General features: G+C 41.6%; 1 protein-coding gene across 1 annotated transcript in view; it reads left to right on the forward strand.

Moving 5' to 3' along the window:
* Positions 1 to 16,433, forward strand: part of BRCA2 (BRCA2 DNA repair associated) — an 81,098-nt gene that overhangs the window by 46,326 nt on the left and 18,339 nt on the right. The window contains exons 16-21 of the mRNA XM_080662134.1: positions 2,835 to 3,005; positions 4,090 to 4,444; positions 7,740 to 7,895; positions 7,997 to 8,141; positions 11,470 to 11,591; positions 14,509 to 14,707. Of these exons, the coding sequence (XP_080518260.1) occupies positions 2,835 to 3,005; positions 4,090 to 4,444; positions 7,740 to 7,895; positions 7,997 to 8,141; positions 11,470 to 11,591; positions 14,509 to 14,707 (1,148 nt within the window). The remainder of the gene's footprint in view (positions 1 to 2,834; positions 3,006 to 4,089; positions 4,445 to 7,739; positions 7,896 to 7,996; positions 8,142 to 11,469; positions 11,592 to 14,508; positions 14,708 to 16,433) is intronic.

Here is a 16,433-nt window from a genome sequence, read left to right on the forward strand (position 1 = left end):
TGCTTACACTGCCATTCCTCTGACATCCTAGTGTGGAGCTCTATGTTATGCTATTTTAAAACAGAAATGTTAATTACATCTTTACTTGTCTCCCATAACAAATAATCTATCAATTCTAGTTGGAAAATATGGTAAATAGTTGTATTATTTTGTTGTATAAAGTAGACTCTATTATGTAGAGGTTAAGAGTGATGACCCTGTCACCCTAGCGGGTTCCTCAGTTGGTTGAAGCATCTTTCCACACACCAAAAGGTTGATTCCTGGTCAGGACACATACCTGGGTTGCGGGTTCAGTCCCCTGGCAGGACATGTACGAGAGGCAACTGATCAACCAATTGATGTTTCTCTCACATCGATCTTTCTCTCTCTGTGTCTCTCTCCCTCCCTCTCTATCCTTTCCTCTCTCTCTCTAACATCAATAAAAACAGATCCCTCCCTCTCTATCCTTTCCTCTCTCTTCTCTAACATCAGTAAAAATAGATCCTCGGGTAAGGATTTAAAAAAAAGGATGACCCTGTAATCAGGTGGACATGTTCAGAATGTTTGAGTGTTGAAGCTCAAGTAGGTTTTTTGGATCATTCAACAGATATTTATTGAGAACCTACTATGTGCCAGATACTATTCTGACTATTAGTAATAAGAAAATAAAGAAAATATTTGCCCCAAAATCTTACATTTCAGTGGCTTGGTCTGGAGTGGGGAAATAATTTTTTTTTAATTAAGTAAATTGTATAGTATATTAGACGGTGATAAATACTATGATAGTAAAGCTGGAAAGGTGGCTTAGGGAGGGATGCGGAAAGGTGCAGTTTTTTAAATCAAGTGTCAGGGAGGCTTCACTGCATCTGTGACATTTAATCAATGACCTAAAGGAGGTCAAGGAAGTGGGGACTACATCCCAGGCTCTGATAGGGAAGCATGGTTATTTGAGGAACAGGAGGAAGTTTAGGTAGCTGGAGTAGACTGGGTAGCAGGAGCAGGTAGAAAGGTAGGACCTTATAGACATTTGTAAGAATGTTGGCTTTTACTCTGAATAATCATTTTCACTTATAATCTTATATAATAAAAGGCTAATATGTAAATTGACCAAGTGGCAGAATGACCTGTGGAACGACTGGTCACTTTGATGTGCACTGACCACCAGGGGGCAGATGCTCAACGCAGGAGCTGCCTCCAGCCCGCAGGCCCCAGGCTGGCCAAGGCAGGTGCCAGCGTGGGCGCCACGCCCCCCCTCCCCGCCCCGTTGCCCCACAGATTGGCTCTGGCCTAGGGACCCTATCCATGCATGAGTTTTGTGCACCGGGCCTGTAGTGTTTCATATTAGAATGTTTAAAGCAGAAGGTGACATGATCTGGCATATTTTTGAAAGAAGACTCTAGCTACTTGTTGGAATCAGACTGTAGGGAGGGGCAAGGGTAAAAACAGAGAGACCACTTAGGAAGGTATTGCAATAATCCAGGTGAAAAATAGTTGATTGGACCAAGGAGGTACAGTTGAGTTGGTGAAAAGCAGTTGGATTCTGGGTATATTTTGAAGATGGCATCTTGAGCATTTGCTCAAGGATGGATGAGGAGAATGAGGGTGGCCCCAAAAATTTTGGCAGCAGTTGGAAGGATAATTACCATGTACAGAAAATTGAGAAGACCAAGGATGGAATGGAAATTGAGAGTTCAGTTTGGGACTTTTGAAGTTCAGGATATCAGTAGACATGTAGGTGGAGATGTTGAATAGGCATTTGGAGTTCATAGGTAAAGTATAGGCCAGAGAAATCAATTTGAGAATTGTTAGGATATAGATGGAATTTAAAGCCATGAAAAAGAGACTGAGAAAGAGCAATCTCAAGTTAGAAATGAATGCTAAAGAGTGTGGTGTGTTGCAAGCCAAGTGATGATGGTGCTTCAGGAAATAGAGAATGACCAGCTATGTCAGTGCTGTTAATAGGTAAAGTAAGATGGGAACTGAGATTGATGGCTGGGTTTAGCAACATGGAGGTCATCACTGATCTTAATAAAATAATTCAGTAATTTGGTGAGGCAAAAGCCTGATCAGGATGCAATAATAGGGCAGAGGAAGAAGAGGAATTGGAGAGAGAGACTGTAGTCGTTCTTTCAGTCATTGCCAAAAAGAGAAGTAGAGAAAAGGGCAGTAGCTAGAGAAGGAAGTAGGGGGTGTTAGTTTCATTGTGTTTGTTTGTTTGTTTTAAGGTAGAACAACTGTTTTTTATGCCGCTGGAATAAAATGGATGATGCAGGAGAGAGAGAAGGCATTTTTTAGGTCAGTATCCTTGACTAGGCAAGAAAGGTTGGAAGCTTGTGTACAAAAGGCAGGAGAAGGCAAAGTGAAGAGTACAGAAGTTGGTGAGTTGGTATATGTAAGGGTGGAAGTTTATGGAAGTTGTCTTTTGATTATTTCTGCTTCCTTAGTACTAAGTAAGAATGGGTAAAGAAGAGGAGTTTGAGATTTGAGCAGAGAGAGGAGCACCAGGACTAGAGAAGGAAGTTCTTAAGTGATTTCTAAAAACAGTCTCTTTAGTAAGAAAAATAATCTCAAATATAATTATTTTAAATTAAGGATTTCATTTTCCAGTTGAAATAATTGTATTGACTAATATGTTTAGTGACTTTTTATAAGTATATTTTGATACATATCAGATCGTTTTCTAAAATTATATTGCTATTGATTATACATTAACTCATAAAAATTTGTTAAATGATCTTATAAAGTATAGATTTTTGCCAAGAATAGTCATGGTTACTGAATTTAATATTATCTTATGTGGAGTTTGTTTTTTTTTTTTTTTTTTTTTCTATTTTATTCTACCTTCCTTTGTTCAGGGCTCTGTGTGACACCCCAGGTGTGGATCCAAAGCTTATTTCTAGAGGTTGGGTCTATAATCACTATAGATGGATTATATGGAAACTGGCAGCTATGGAATTTGCCTTTCCTAAGGAATTTGCTAATAGATGCCTAAGCCCAGAAAGGGTGCTTCTTCAACTAAAATACAGGCAAGTTTAAAGCATTACATTATGTAATCAGATCTTGGGTACAGTTCAGACTTCTGTGCAGTCTGTGATTCATGTCATAGTGCAGGGGTGGGGAACCATTTTTCTGCCAAGGGCCATTTTGATATAACATCACTTGCAGGCCATACAAAATTATCAACTTAAAAATTAGCCTGCCATATTTTGGTCAAACATTGAATTAACTCACCCCTAATGCCTTGGCAGGGTCAGACCAAATGATTTCAAGGGCCTTATATGGTCTGCGGGCTGAACATTCCCTACTCATGTGGTAGACAGGTAGAGGAACACAACCCAGCTGGTAGTGACAGTTGCTATCCCATACTGCTGGTCAGTTGTATGGAGTAATTAGTTCTCTTATCATCCCCCAGGCACCACTTAAGAGAAATCACACATTTATACACCTCTTGCTTCCCTCTTCCTCCACCCCTTCCATAACTTCTTGGAATATGAATTACCAATTTGATCCACTTTTCGGGGATTGCTAATTAATAAAGCATCTTTGCATTTGGGAGGTTTTAATATTTAATTCATATTTTAATGGCATAAAACATAATATATTGCTAGCTACCGAATTTTAAATTCTCTTTTGTCTCAGTATTTCTTCAATAAAGTTATTAAAGTGTTAGTTTCAACTAGAGGCCCAGTGCACGGACCGGTGGGGTCTCTCAGGCTGGCCTGCGTCCTCACAATCCAGGACCCCTCGGGGGATGTAGTAGTGCACGAAGCAGCAGGTGGCTCCTGCTCATCCCAGCCCCACTGTACCTGCTGCTCAGTAGTGCTACTGGGGAGGCGGGAGAGGCTCACGCTGCCACAGCTGCGCTGGGCAACCATGAGCCCAGCGTCTGGCGCCCGTCACTGAGCGGCGCTCCCACTGTGGGAGCACACTGACCACCAGGGGGAAGCTCCTGCGTTGAGCATGTGCCCCCTGGTGGTCAGTGCACATCATAGCGACCAGTCAATTGGTCGTTTGGTTGCTTAGGCTTTTATATATAGGTAGATTATTCATTGACTGTTTTTACATTGAAATTGTACTCACAATTCCCAAAATAACACATTTTCTTTTTAGATATGATATGGAAATTGATAGAAGTCGAAGATCCGCTATAAAAAAGATAATGGAAAGGGATGACACAGCTGCAAAAACACTTGTTCTCTGTGTTTCTGAAATACTTTCACCAAGCACAAATCTAACTGAAACTTCTAACAGTAAAACTAGTGGTGTGGATACCAGCAAAGCAGCTATTGTGGAACTGACTGATGGATGGTATGCTGTGAAGGCCCAGTTGGACCCTCCCCTCTCAGTTCTTGTACAGAAAGGTAGACTGGCTGTCGGTCAGAAGATCATCACTCACGGAGCAGAACTGGTGGGCTCTCCTGATGCCTGTGCGCCTCTTGAAGCCCCAGAATCTCTTATGCTAAAGGTAAGTTAAATTAATGCACTTGCTTAATAAAAATCACTCACTGATTCAGTTAAATTCTAAAAAGGTTTTTACATTTGGAATTTTAAATATACTTATACCTGTTAAGGCTATTCTGTTTCTTGAAAATATACTGATAATCTCAGTATAAAGTGGCAGATTCCTCAGACACACTTCTCATAACGTATCCCCATCATTAAGTGGCACGTGACTTTATAAAGGCTCATGACCCCAAAAAACATTCACTGATGCAACCCTGCCTGACCCCCTATTCATGCCCCACAAAGGCAACCACTGCAAATCCCTTTGGCTGTTCCTTTGCTTATATGCTGTGTTTTCTTCTCTCCTTCAGTTTAGACCTTTATTAGCTTCTTGCTGTGAAAGAGGGGTGAAATCTTTATTCAATATTTACATTATAATGACTATGAAAAATATTTTTTGCAACTCAGCATATAAACTATGATTACATTTCATTTCTTTTTTAAAATATATTTTTATTGATTTCAGAGAGGAAGAGAGAGGGTGGGGGAGAGAGAGAGAGAATCATCAATGATGAGAGAGAATCATTGATTGACTGCCTCCTGCATGCCCTCACAGGGGATCGAGCTCACAACCCAGGCATGTGCTCTGACTGGGAATCAAACCGTGACCTCCTAGTTCATAGGGGGCATGCAGGAGGAAGCAGATTGATGTTTCTCATTGATGTTCCAATCTTTCTCTCCCTCTCTATAATCAATAAAAACATATTTTAAAAGAAGAACTACTTCAAGAAAATTTCTCAGAACTCAATAAAGGACATACGTTTATAGACTGAGCCACGCAGGCCAGGTTACACTTACTTTCTTTACAACTTACTGCTTTCCGAGTTATTGACTATCTTGCTTTTTTGTTTTGTTTTTGTTTTTCTTAATTTTCTGTGTCCTTACTACCAATTCATTCCCACACAGGAGCTATGTAAAACTCATCTCAATGTGTTAAAATACCTTTATTGGTTCCATCTATTTTTCTTGATGATTCTTGAACTTCTCCATATTCCTTCTTTATCCTTGAGTGGTTATTTTCTATATATGCTGCACAGGTATCATCCTAGACAGTATTTTCACCTCTTTCTGTGTCAGTAGCCCTGTTTTCTGGATTTTATATCTTCCTATGTTTATTCTTTAGTTTTAAGGACACATAGCCTCCAGAGCCTTTTTGAGAAAGGGAGCATGCAGCTCTTTTGATCATATTGTAAGGTTGGCCAAATATAGAATTTGCAGTTGAAATAATTTCTTCAGAATTTTGAAGACATTTTCTCTATTACCTTCTTACTTCTAGTATAGCTTCTGCTATGTTCAGTGCTATTCTTATTCCCAGTCCTTCACTATGGGATCTGTTTCCAAGACATTTTCAATATCATTTGTCTCCATTATTCTGAAATTTCATAATAATGTACTTTGGTATCAGCCATACTTTGTAATTATTGTCCTGGGTACACAGTGGCAAATCAGTCTATAAACATATGTCCTTCATTGAATTCTGAGAAATTTTCTTGAAGTAGTTCTTCTTTTAAAATATGTTTTTATTGATTATAGAGAGAAAGGGAGAGAAAGATTGGAACATCAATGAGAAACATCAATCTGCTTCCTCCTGCATGCCCCCTCCTGGGGATCAAGCCCACAACCCGGGCATGTACCCTGACCAGGAATGGAATTGGTGCCCTCTTGGCCCTGACACACTTGCTCGATGCAGGATTGCCACCAACCCTCAGTTTGTAAAATACACAGTATCTGTGAAGTGTAATAAATCATAGTGCAATGAAACAAGATATGCCTGTAGTCATATTTACATAACATTAAGACTCCATGGCAGTATGAACAATTTTGGGGAAAAAAACAGTTTTATTGAAGTATAATTCACACACCGTGCAATTTACCCACTGAACGTGACAATTCTGTGATTTAAGTCTAGTCACAGAGTTGTGCAACCATCACCACAATCAGTTTTAGAGCATTTTCATCACCAGCCCACTCATCTGTTGGCAGTGCCCATCCTCCTCAGCTATCAAACACCCACAGGTCTTCCTCAACCTAAAAAGAAAAAAAAAAGCCAAGCCTCCCTTAACTCTGCTATGCACTCTCTGGACATTGTGCAATAGGGATCCCTCTTTCCATGACTAAATCTCTCTCTTTAAAAAAAATTTTTTTAACTTTAAAATTATAGTTGACATTCAATGTTATATTATTGTTAGGTGTACAGAACAGTGATCAGACAATCATAAACTTCACCAAGTGTTCCCCCCGATATTTCCAGTACCCACCTGGCACCATACGTAGTTATTACGTTATTGTTGACTGTATTCCCTATGCTGTATTTTATACCACCATAACTATTTCGTAACTACCAATTTGTACCTCTTAATCCCTTCCTTTTTTTCATCCAACTTCCCTCCCTTTGGCGAACATCAATTTGTTCTCTGTTTCTATGAGTCTGTTTTGTGAACAATTTTTTAAGATACTGTATTTTGAAAGTATTTTTACTTTCATCAAATTTTTCATTTATTCACTTTCTTATTTACTTTCATGACACTTTAAAAAGTACTAGAGGCCTGGTGCACGGCTTTGTGCACACTGAAAGAAAATTAATTAGAAGAAATATTTTAGAGGCCGGAGAGGGACCATGGGAGATTGGCTCCAGGGCATGTCCAGCCCGTCTCACCCAGTCCCCATTGGGGCCAGTCGGGGCCAGCCAGCCAGCCAGGGAGGGACCACAGGAGGGCTCCAGGGTGTGTCTGGCCCATCTCTCCCAGTTCCGATAGGAGCCAATTGGCTGAGGAGGGACCGAAGGAGGGCTCCAGACGTGTCCGGCCCATCTTGTCCAGTCTCAGTCGGGGCCAGTTGGGGCTGGCCGGCTAGGGAGGGACGACAGGTGGTTGGCCAGCCAGGGAGGGGCCGCGGGAAGGCTTCACGGCATGTCCAGCCTATCTCACCCAGTCCCAATCGGGGCTGATCGGGGCCAGGGAGGGACTGTGGGAGGGCTCCAGGGTATGTCCAGCCTGTCTTGCCCAGTCACGATCGGCTGGACCCCAGCAGCAAGCTAACCTACCGGTTGGAGCGTCTGTCCCCTGGTGGTCAGTGCACCTCATAGCAACTGGTCAAACGGTTGAACAAACAGTTGGAGACTTAACATATTAGGCTTTTATTATATAAGATAATATTTTTAAAGCAATCCTAAAAGAATGAAAATATTACGGAATCTGAAATAGAATGGAATATTATTTACTTAACTTATAAATCTATGTATTCCTTAATTTGTCCAGATTTCTGCAAACAGTACCCGGCCTGCTTGCTGGTATGCCAAGCTTGGATTCTCTCCAGACCCTAGACCTTTTCCTCTCCCCTTGTCATCACTTTTCAGTGATGGAGGAAATGTTGGCTGTGTTGATGTAGTTATTCAAAGAGCATACCCTATGCAGGTATGACATATTCTTGAAACATACGCTATATTACTCTTTTGAGACAGTTAATTTGAATGATTCCTCCTTACTGTGTATTTCTGTTTGATGTATTATTACAGTGGATGGAGAAGACGTCGTCTGGATTATACATATTTCGCAATGAAAGAGAAGAGGAAAAGGAAGCAGCAAAATATGCAGAGGCTCAACAAAGGAAACTAGAAGCGTTATTCACTAAAATTCAAGCAGAATTTGAAGAGCATGAAGGTAAAGTGAGTTGTATATTACAAGTTTATTTATATGAAAAGTTTTCATTAGAATTTTTGGAGGCTTCTAATTTAAATTTTATAATTAGGTGAATTGTCTTTATTTTAAGTAATAGTTGTTTTTTAATTCTGAATCATTTTTTTTCTATTTTAAAAAAATATTATTACATAGATGTATAGATAAGCATTGAACTGACCCCAAATTATTACATTTTTATTCAACACACCGAGCTTTTAGATACTTGTAATTGTCATTAGACAATAATGCATGACATATCCATAGCACTATTCAGAAGTCTTAAACTCCCTCTTAAGCTTCAGTACTAAAGCATTTATAGTCCCTTTTTTGGCATTAGAGAAAAAAATAGCAGCAAGGGAAAGAACTATCAAATTATTTTTCCCTAGATAAATCCTGTATGATATCACTTATATGTGAAGTATAAAAAAGGCAAACTTGTAAAAAAAGGAGAGTATAATGGTTGTTACCAGGAGATGGGGTGAAGCAATAATACTGATGGTGTTTAAGGTACAAACTTGCAATAAGGAGTAAATAAGCCAGAGATCCAGTGCACAGTGATAAAAGCGTAATGTGCTAATTAGACCGGACATCCTTTCGGACGACCTTCTGGTCAAAGCCGGGGCTGTGAGAGAAGCCTGGGTCCTGGTGCCAGAGGGAAGCCGGGGAAGGAAGGCCTACTGTTGCATGAATTTTGTGCATCAGGCCTCTAATCCTATCTAATAAAAGAGTAATATGCAAATTAACCATCACTCCGCTACACCCACAAGTCATGCCCACCAGGCAATCAGGAACGAATATGCAAATAAACCCAACCAAGATGGCTACAGCCACAGAGAGCAGGAGGGAGGCTTGGGTTTCCCCGGCAATGGAGGAAGCCAAGCTTTCCACCTGCCCTTGCCAGCCTAGGCCTCCACTCAAGGCTACAAAGTTTCAATGATAGAAGATACATAAATCCAAATAGAAATGGCAGCAGCCACAGAACTGGAAAGAGCAGGAGGCTAGAGTTGCCCACGGCGATGGAGGAAGCCAAGCTTTCTGCACACCCTGGCCGGCCCAGGCCTCTGCTTAAGGCTACAAAGTTTCAATTATAGAAGATACATAAATCCCAACAGAAAAGGCTGCCACCTCGGAGCAAGCAGAAGGCTTGGCTCTGCTCCAGGCTACAAAGTTTCAATTATAGAAGATAAATAAATCCCAGATCCCAGGGCCTCCGCTTGGGTTACCGGAGGGCATGGTCGGCCTGCAACCACCACAGGCCCCTCGCACAGGCCACCACATGCCCCAAGGGAACCCCCACCCTGATCCGGGACACCCTTCAGGGCAAACCAGCTGGCCCCCACCCATGCACCAGGCCTCTATCCTATCTAATAAAAGAGTAATATGCAGATTGACCATAACTCCAACACACAAGATGGCTGCCCCCACGTGGTCAAAGATCCTGCCCCCATGTGGACACAAGATAGCCACCACAAGATGGCCAGCAAGGGAGGGCCCAGGCCTGCAAGGGAAGGCAGTTGGGAGGGACCAGGCCTGCAAGGGAGGGCAGTTGGGGGCGATCAAGCTTGCAGGGGAGGGCAGTTAGGGGTGACCAAGCCGGCAGATGAGGGAAGTTGGGGGTGACCAGGCCTGCAGGGGAGGGCAGTTGGGGGGGACCCAGGTTTGCAGGGGAGAGCAGTTGGGGGGAACCTGTCCTGCAGGGGAGGGCAGTTAGTGGCAAACAGGCTGGCAGGGGAGTGGTTAGGTGGTGATCAGGCTGGCAGGCAGAAGTGGTTAGCGGCAATCAGGAAGGCAGGCAGGTGAGCAGTTGGGAGCCAGCAGTCCTGGATTGTGAGAGGGATGTCCGACTGCCCGTTTAGGCCCGATCCCTAAACGGGCAGTCGGACATTCCTCGAGGGTCCCAGATTGGAGAGGGTGCAGGCTGGGCTGAGCGACACCCCCCATCCCTCGTGCACGAATTTTGTGCACCGGGCCTCTAGTAGTGAATATAAAGAACAATATTGTACAACAGTTATCTAGTGTGATAAATATTCATACAAAGGCTATCATATTACAGTGTGTGTGTCCAAGTAACATGTTGTATACCTTAAATTACCACAGTGTTACATGTCAGATACATTCAATATAAAAAAAGAAAAACACTCAAAAAATTATTTTCCCCTAAGCCATTGTCATTCTCTTTTTCCAGTGTCCTTATGTTTACTACTAGAGGCCCGGTGCAGGAAATTTGTGCACGGGGGCTGGGGGGGGGCGTCCCTCAGCCCAGCCTGCACCCTCACCAATCTGGGACCCCTTGAGGGATGTCTGACTGCCCGTTTAGGCCCAATCCCAGTGGGATCGCTGCCTGCTGGGATTGGGCCCAATCCCACAGCCAACCTCCTGCAGCTCCTCTTCCCCTCCCCACCCCCAGCTCCCAACCGCTTGCCTGCCTGCCTGCCTGATTGCCCCTAACCACTTCTGCCTGCCAGCCTGATCACCCCCTAACCACTCCCCTGCCAGCCTGATCAACGCCTAACTGCTCCCCTGCCAGCCCGATAGCCCCTAACTGTCCTTGCTTGCCAGCCTGGTTGCCCCCAACTGCCCTCCCCTGCAGGCCTGGTCTCCCCCAACTGCTCTCCCCTGCAGGCCTGGTCCCTCCCAACTGCCCTCCCCTGCTGACCTGATTGCCCACACTGCCCTTCCCTGCTGACCATCTTGTGGTGGCCATCTTGTGTCCACATGGGGGCAGCCATCTTGTGTGTTGGAGTGATGGTCAATTTGCATATTACCTCTTTATTAGATAGTATATAACTTTTGCATTTCTTGTTATTGTAGTTGTTGGGCTTTACATTATTATACTTGGAGTTAGAACTTATTTTCCCTGTGGCATCAATTTTAATTGTAAAAATCATAGTGTTTTTTGCTTACAAGACATGAAATTTACTTTTTTACTATCTTTTTTATTGCTGTAACTTTATGTTCTTCTTTTCTTCATGATATTTTATATTATTTAACGTCATATTATATATCAATCTTAAAAAAAGTAGACTCAAAATTTGATGTGCTTAACATATTACTAGCTCATGCTGTTTTCATGATTAAGTAAATCATGAAATTATTTATAATTTACAAATTACTCTAATCAAGTAAACTCTTTGATAATTTTTTTAAACTATGAATACAGTAGCTTCACATTTTCCTAGAAAATTTTTAGCAGATAAATGGTTTTTTATTTTTTAATCTCCTTTCTTTGTGTGTTTTTTGGTTGGTTGTCTTGTTTTCAGCACTGTTAAGTTTGTGGTTTAGCTAATTAGTGATACTTTTTTTTCTCTAGAAAATATAACAGAACAATGTACACCATCACATGCACTAACCAGACAACAAGTCTGTGCCCTGCAGGATGGTGCAGAGCTCTATGAAGCAGTAAAGACTGTGCCAGACCCCAGTTACCTTGAGGTGAGAGAAGAAGAGGGCATACAGTAAGCTTTAAGGTGAAAGGTGTGGGCACTCTGGCCATCATGGGAAGCAGGGTGTTGAAATGCTGTTTCTCAAAGGGGATATGTGCATATTCGGGGTTTGCAGTGAGGAGCCAAACCACAGTGGTATATTTTCGATTCTGTATCAAATAGAAGATAGGAGTGTTAAATAATATTATATATTAAATTAGAGGCCCAGTGCACAACATTCATGCACTATGGGGGGTCCGCAGTCTGGGACCCCTTGGGGGATGTTCATCTGCCGGCTTAGGCCCAATCCCCCAGACATCCTTCTCACAGTCTGGGGCTCCTTACTGCCCGCCTGCAGCAGAGGCAGGAGAGGTTCCCACCACCGCAGCCGTGCTCACCAGCTGTGAGCCCAGCTTCTGGCTGAGTGGCGCTCCCACTGTGGGAGTTCACTGAACACCACGGGCAGCTCCTGTGTTGAGCGTCTGCCCCCTGATGGTCAGTGCGCATCATAGTGACCAGTTGTTCCGCTGTTTGGTCAATTTGCATATTAGCCTTCTATTTTATAGGATAAATGTGGCTTAAAATGCAGGCAAAACTTGTTTACTTTTAAGATGAAACAAGTGTCTTAGTTTCCATGTTTTCTTTCTTTTTTTTTTTTTTTAAATATATTTTATTGATATTTCACAGAGAGGAAGGGAGAGGGATAGAGAGCCAGAAACATCAATGAGAGAGAAACATCAATCAGCTGCCTCCTGCACACCTCCCACTGAGGATGTGCCTGCAACCAAGGTACATGCCCTTGACCGGAATCGAACCCGGGACCCTTCAGTCCGCAGGCCGATGCTCTATCCACTGAGCCAAACCGGTTTCGGCAGTTTCCATGTTTTCAGCTCTTCTCAGATCCTTCCCAGAGTCTGTTTTATAATTCTTCATTTCAAGGGTGCTTAAATGGACAAGTGCAGAAGTACTGAACTGTGTTAGAAATACCATAGGCTTTAGAATCATGGCTCTGCCATTTTTTAGCCAAGCAAATTAGGCATAAAATAGCTATAAAATGGTCGTAAAATAATTTGTTTTAGGATCAAATTAGGTAATATATGTAAAAGTGTATTGTTATTAAAGTTTCTTATAAATGTTAGTTGCTGTTAGAACATCATTTCGTATATTAAGATACCTCCTAAATTTTTAGATACCAGGTATCTAATTAATGCAAGGATTAGTTTGCTAGATAGGAAGGAGGTGAGAAATTTTAGGAAAACTATTTTTGTTTATTGATTAATCTCATTTATTTGATGACAATAAATCTTGTATGTAGCTTTAAGTTTCTTAAACAACGGGTCTACAAAATAAACAATACTCCACTAGGAGGGTAAGCATTGCTATTCTGAATAGAATTGCCTCACATTCCCAAAGGGTACAACTCAAATTCTCCTGGTAAAAGGTTTAAAAGCCTGTGAGTGTACTTGCTACAAGTCTGTAAATTAAGGCTTTATTTTGCTTTCCTGAAACATTTTTTGTGTCTATCACTTATATTATTACATATGTTGAAGCTTATGCTTTCTCTGAGTTATGAAGATAGTTTTAATTTCATCCACAAATTTTAATGAAATATTTATTAGGCTGGTATCCTTTTATTGAATTTATTTATAAGGAGGAAGTAATGAGCAGAACTAAGAGTTGGAAGACTAAGTTCTAGACCTAGTCCTGATCTTTGTAACTGGACAAGTGATGTATCTCTTAGGCTTTCTTTCTACCTTCTATCAGGGGGATGCCTGAGAGGAGCTTATCTATAAGGTTCTGATTTTATGATTCTGAGGTTTCACTCAGATCAACTGATCACTATAATTCTTAGAGGGTAAAATAGGCATCAATTTATAAAATAAACTGTCAAAAGGATTTGTTTTCTGTGACAATGCTAATGTTGTGGGACTTTGGAAATCACAGATTTATTTTTAATTCATGTTTTAAACATTGTCTTCATTTTTAGCCCTTTGCAGGATACAGAGAGTTCAAGTGTCCCTTCCCCATGTAGATCAAATTAACATTTATAAGGCAGTAGTAGTCTAGTGCGTTATGTGTTGGATTCCATTTCCTGTTTTATTTGATTTTATTTTTTGTTCATTTATTCGTTCTTGTTACACTGGGTGAGATTCCCAAGAAGTACAGATAGCAGTTTGGTGAAGTGATTGAAGAAAAGTGTGGAGGCAGCGAGAAGTGCTTGTAGCACGTGTCTGTTTTGTTTTGCTTTGTTTTTTAATTGACTTTGAGAGAGAGAGACATTGATTTGTTATTCCACCTATTTATGCACTCATTGGTTTATTCTTGTATGTGCCCTGACCAGAGATTGATCCTACAACCTTGGCACATTGTGACCATATTGTAACCAACTGTGCTGGCCAGGGCTAGGACGTGTCTGTTTTAAGTTGTACTACTGTTCCAGGGAGTTCATGAAATTATACTATGGGGGCTAAGAATGAGGGTTCTTGAGCTAACCCTACCTGCGTGCCTCTGCAGTTATTTATTCTCTGCACCTCAGTTTCATCATCTACAACATGGAAACAATAACAGTATCTACCTCATAGGGTTATTATACAGATTAAATAAATAAATACATTTATCACACATAGATCCATTTCTCAAATAGAGTGAGCCTTTACATGTTGCCATTTATAATGTCACCCATATTGGTAGATATGATTATTAGAGTACATTTATAAAGAGGGGAAATTTGTAACAAAGATTAGTAAACAGTTTAAGACACCAGAACATATTTGTTATGTGATGAGTATATTAATCTCAATTTTTATGTTGTCACACTCAACTGTTGTATTTTACCCCCATTTAAAGGGATTCATTTACAATAGATGAAATGTTTTGTCTGCTTTTTATTCCAACCTTATCTGCCTTCATATATTAAATAATCACAGGGTTATATTAGTGATGAGCAGTTAAGAGCCTTGAATAATCACAGACAGATGTTGAATGATAAGAAGCAAGCACAGATTCAGTTGGAATTCCAGAAGGCTGTGGAATCTGCTGAGAAAGGGGAGCAAATGTTATCAAGGGACGTTACAACTGTGTGGAAGCTGCGTATCATAAGCTATGAGAAAAAAGAAAAAGATTCTGGTCAGTATGTAAATTACTTGTTTTTATTAGTTTTAAGTTAAAGTATTACCTTAATAAAGTGATTTCAAGTGCTAGATAAAGTATAAAGTTAGTGCATAGTGGAGCAAAAATTGTCTATCGGTGCCCACAAAATGATAATGGAATCCTTAGATATTAGTTGTTATCAGTATCCTTTTTTTTAAGGCAGAAAATTTTATTTTGAATTTAGTATAAAATTTTAACAAAGTTACATATGCCCCAAAGCTTTTCTGTATTTCTCTACTTGACAGTGATCTCCAAGGGAACCAATGAGACTCCAGCCTTGGCTTCCACTCACATGGAAACCAACATAACCCACCTTTTCCCTCCTTGCAAACCAGGAACGAAAACTACAGGAACAAATGCCTGGCCAGCAGCTTTATAATTCCTAGTGGAACTGGATTCTGGGGACAGATCAGTAAAGGGTGGGAGCCGTCAGAGTGAGAAGCTGTAGTCCCCAGGCCCATAGACTGAAACCCAGCTCCTCTCCCTTCCATTCCCTACTTTCTCCCTTTTTCTTTGTCATTCTCTGTTCGTTCCTGTCTCTCTCTTTTTGGCTATTTCCTCTAGCCTCACATCTCTTTGTTTTCACATCCTCCAAAGTGGCCCCCAAAAGACAGCTGTGGTTTTCAGTCCTTTTGTAACTGCTAAGTTCCAAAATATCAAAATCAAAGAGATGCTCCTTAGCAAGCGGAGGTGAATGTTTTTACTAGCTTTATGGTTCTTCATAACTCATGACCAAATTTTTCTACCAAGCAGAAGAGAAGTAGCCTGCATCCACTGGGTCCGGTCCTAAGGCGGCCTCTGGGTTAGAGCAGAGTCAGGCAGGACAAAGGGGGCAGTGCAGGTCTCACCTTCACTCCCAGAGGACCCCGGGCTCCCCTGGTCTCCACAGATGCTGAATTGGCCTGGGTCCCTCTTTCAGGCTGAGCTTGGGAACAAAAAAGGAGATTTCCTGGAGTCAAGTTACCAAACTTAGTGTGATAGTTGCTTTAGCGTCCAATTCTAAATAAAATGTTCTGGCTGGTCCATTGGGAAAAGACCAAATCCTTTTGGGGAATCAGTGACAGGGAAGGGCTTTTAGGCCTTCCAATCCACCTGCTTGGATCACTGGCTTTTTCTGTCCTGGGTAAAATTCATTTGTTATCTCACAGTTCTGTAGATCAGAAGTCTGGAAGGAACTGTCTGGGTTCTCTGCTCAGTGTCTCATGAGGCTGAAATCCAGGTGTCAGCTGGCTGCATTATCTCATGTTCAGGTTCCTCTTCCAAGCTCACTACAGTTCTTAGCAGAATGCATTGCATTTCTTGTGCTGCCTGTCACCAGAGGCCACTCTGCTTTAGCAGCCTCCTGCATTCTTTCTCACATTGTGGCCTTCATTGTCAGACCAGTAACAGTTCATTGTGTCCTTCTCATGCTTGACTCTGTGATTTTATTCCCCTTCAGTATTCATTGTTTTGTGTGTTTTTTTGTTGTTGTTTTTTTTTTTTTAAATGTTTTATTGATATTTTACAGAGAGGAAGGGAGAGGGATAGAGAGCTAGAAACATCGATCAGCTGCCTCCTGCACACCTCCCACTGGGGATGTGCCCGCAACCAAGGTACATGCCCTTGACCGGAATCGAACCCGGGACCCTTGAGTCCGCAGGCCGATGCTCTATCCACTGAGCCAAACCGGTTTCGGCTTCAGTATTCATTTTTAAGCAAGAAT

The sequence above is a fragment of the Plecotus auritus genome (assembly GCF_963455305.1).
Source record: "Plecotus auritus genome assembly, chromosome: 3".
NCBI classification, from domain to species: Eukaryota; Metazoa; Chordata; class Mammalia; order Chiroptera; family Vespertilionidae; genus Plecotus; species Plecotus auritus.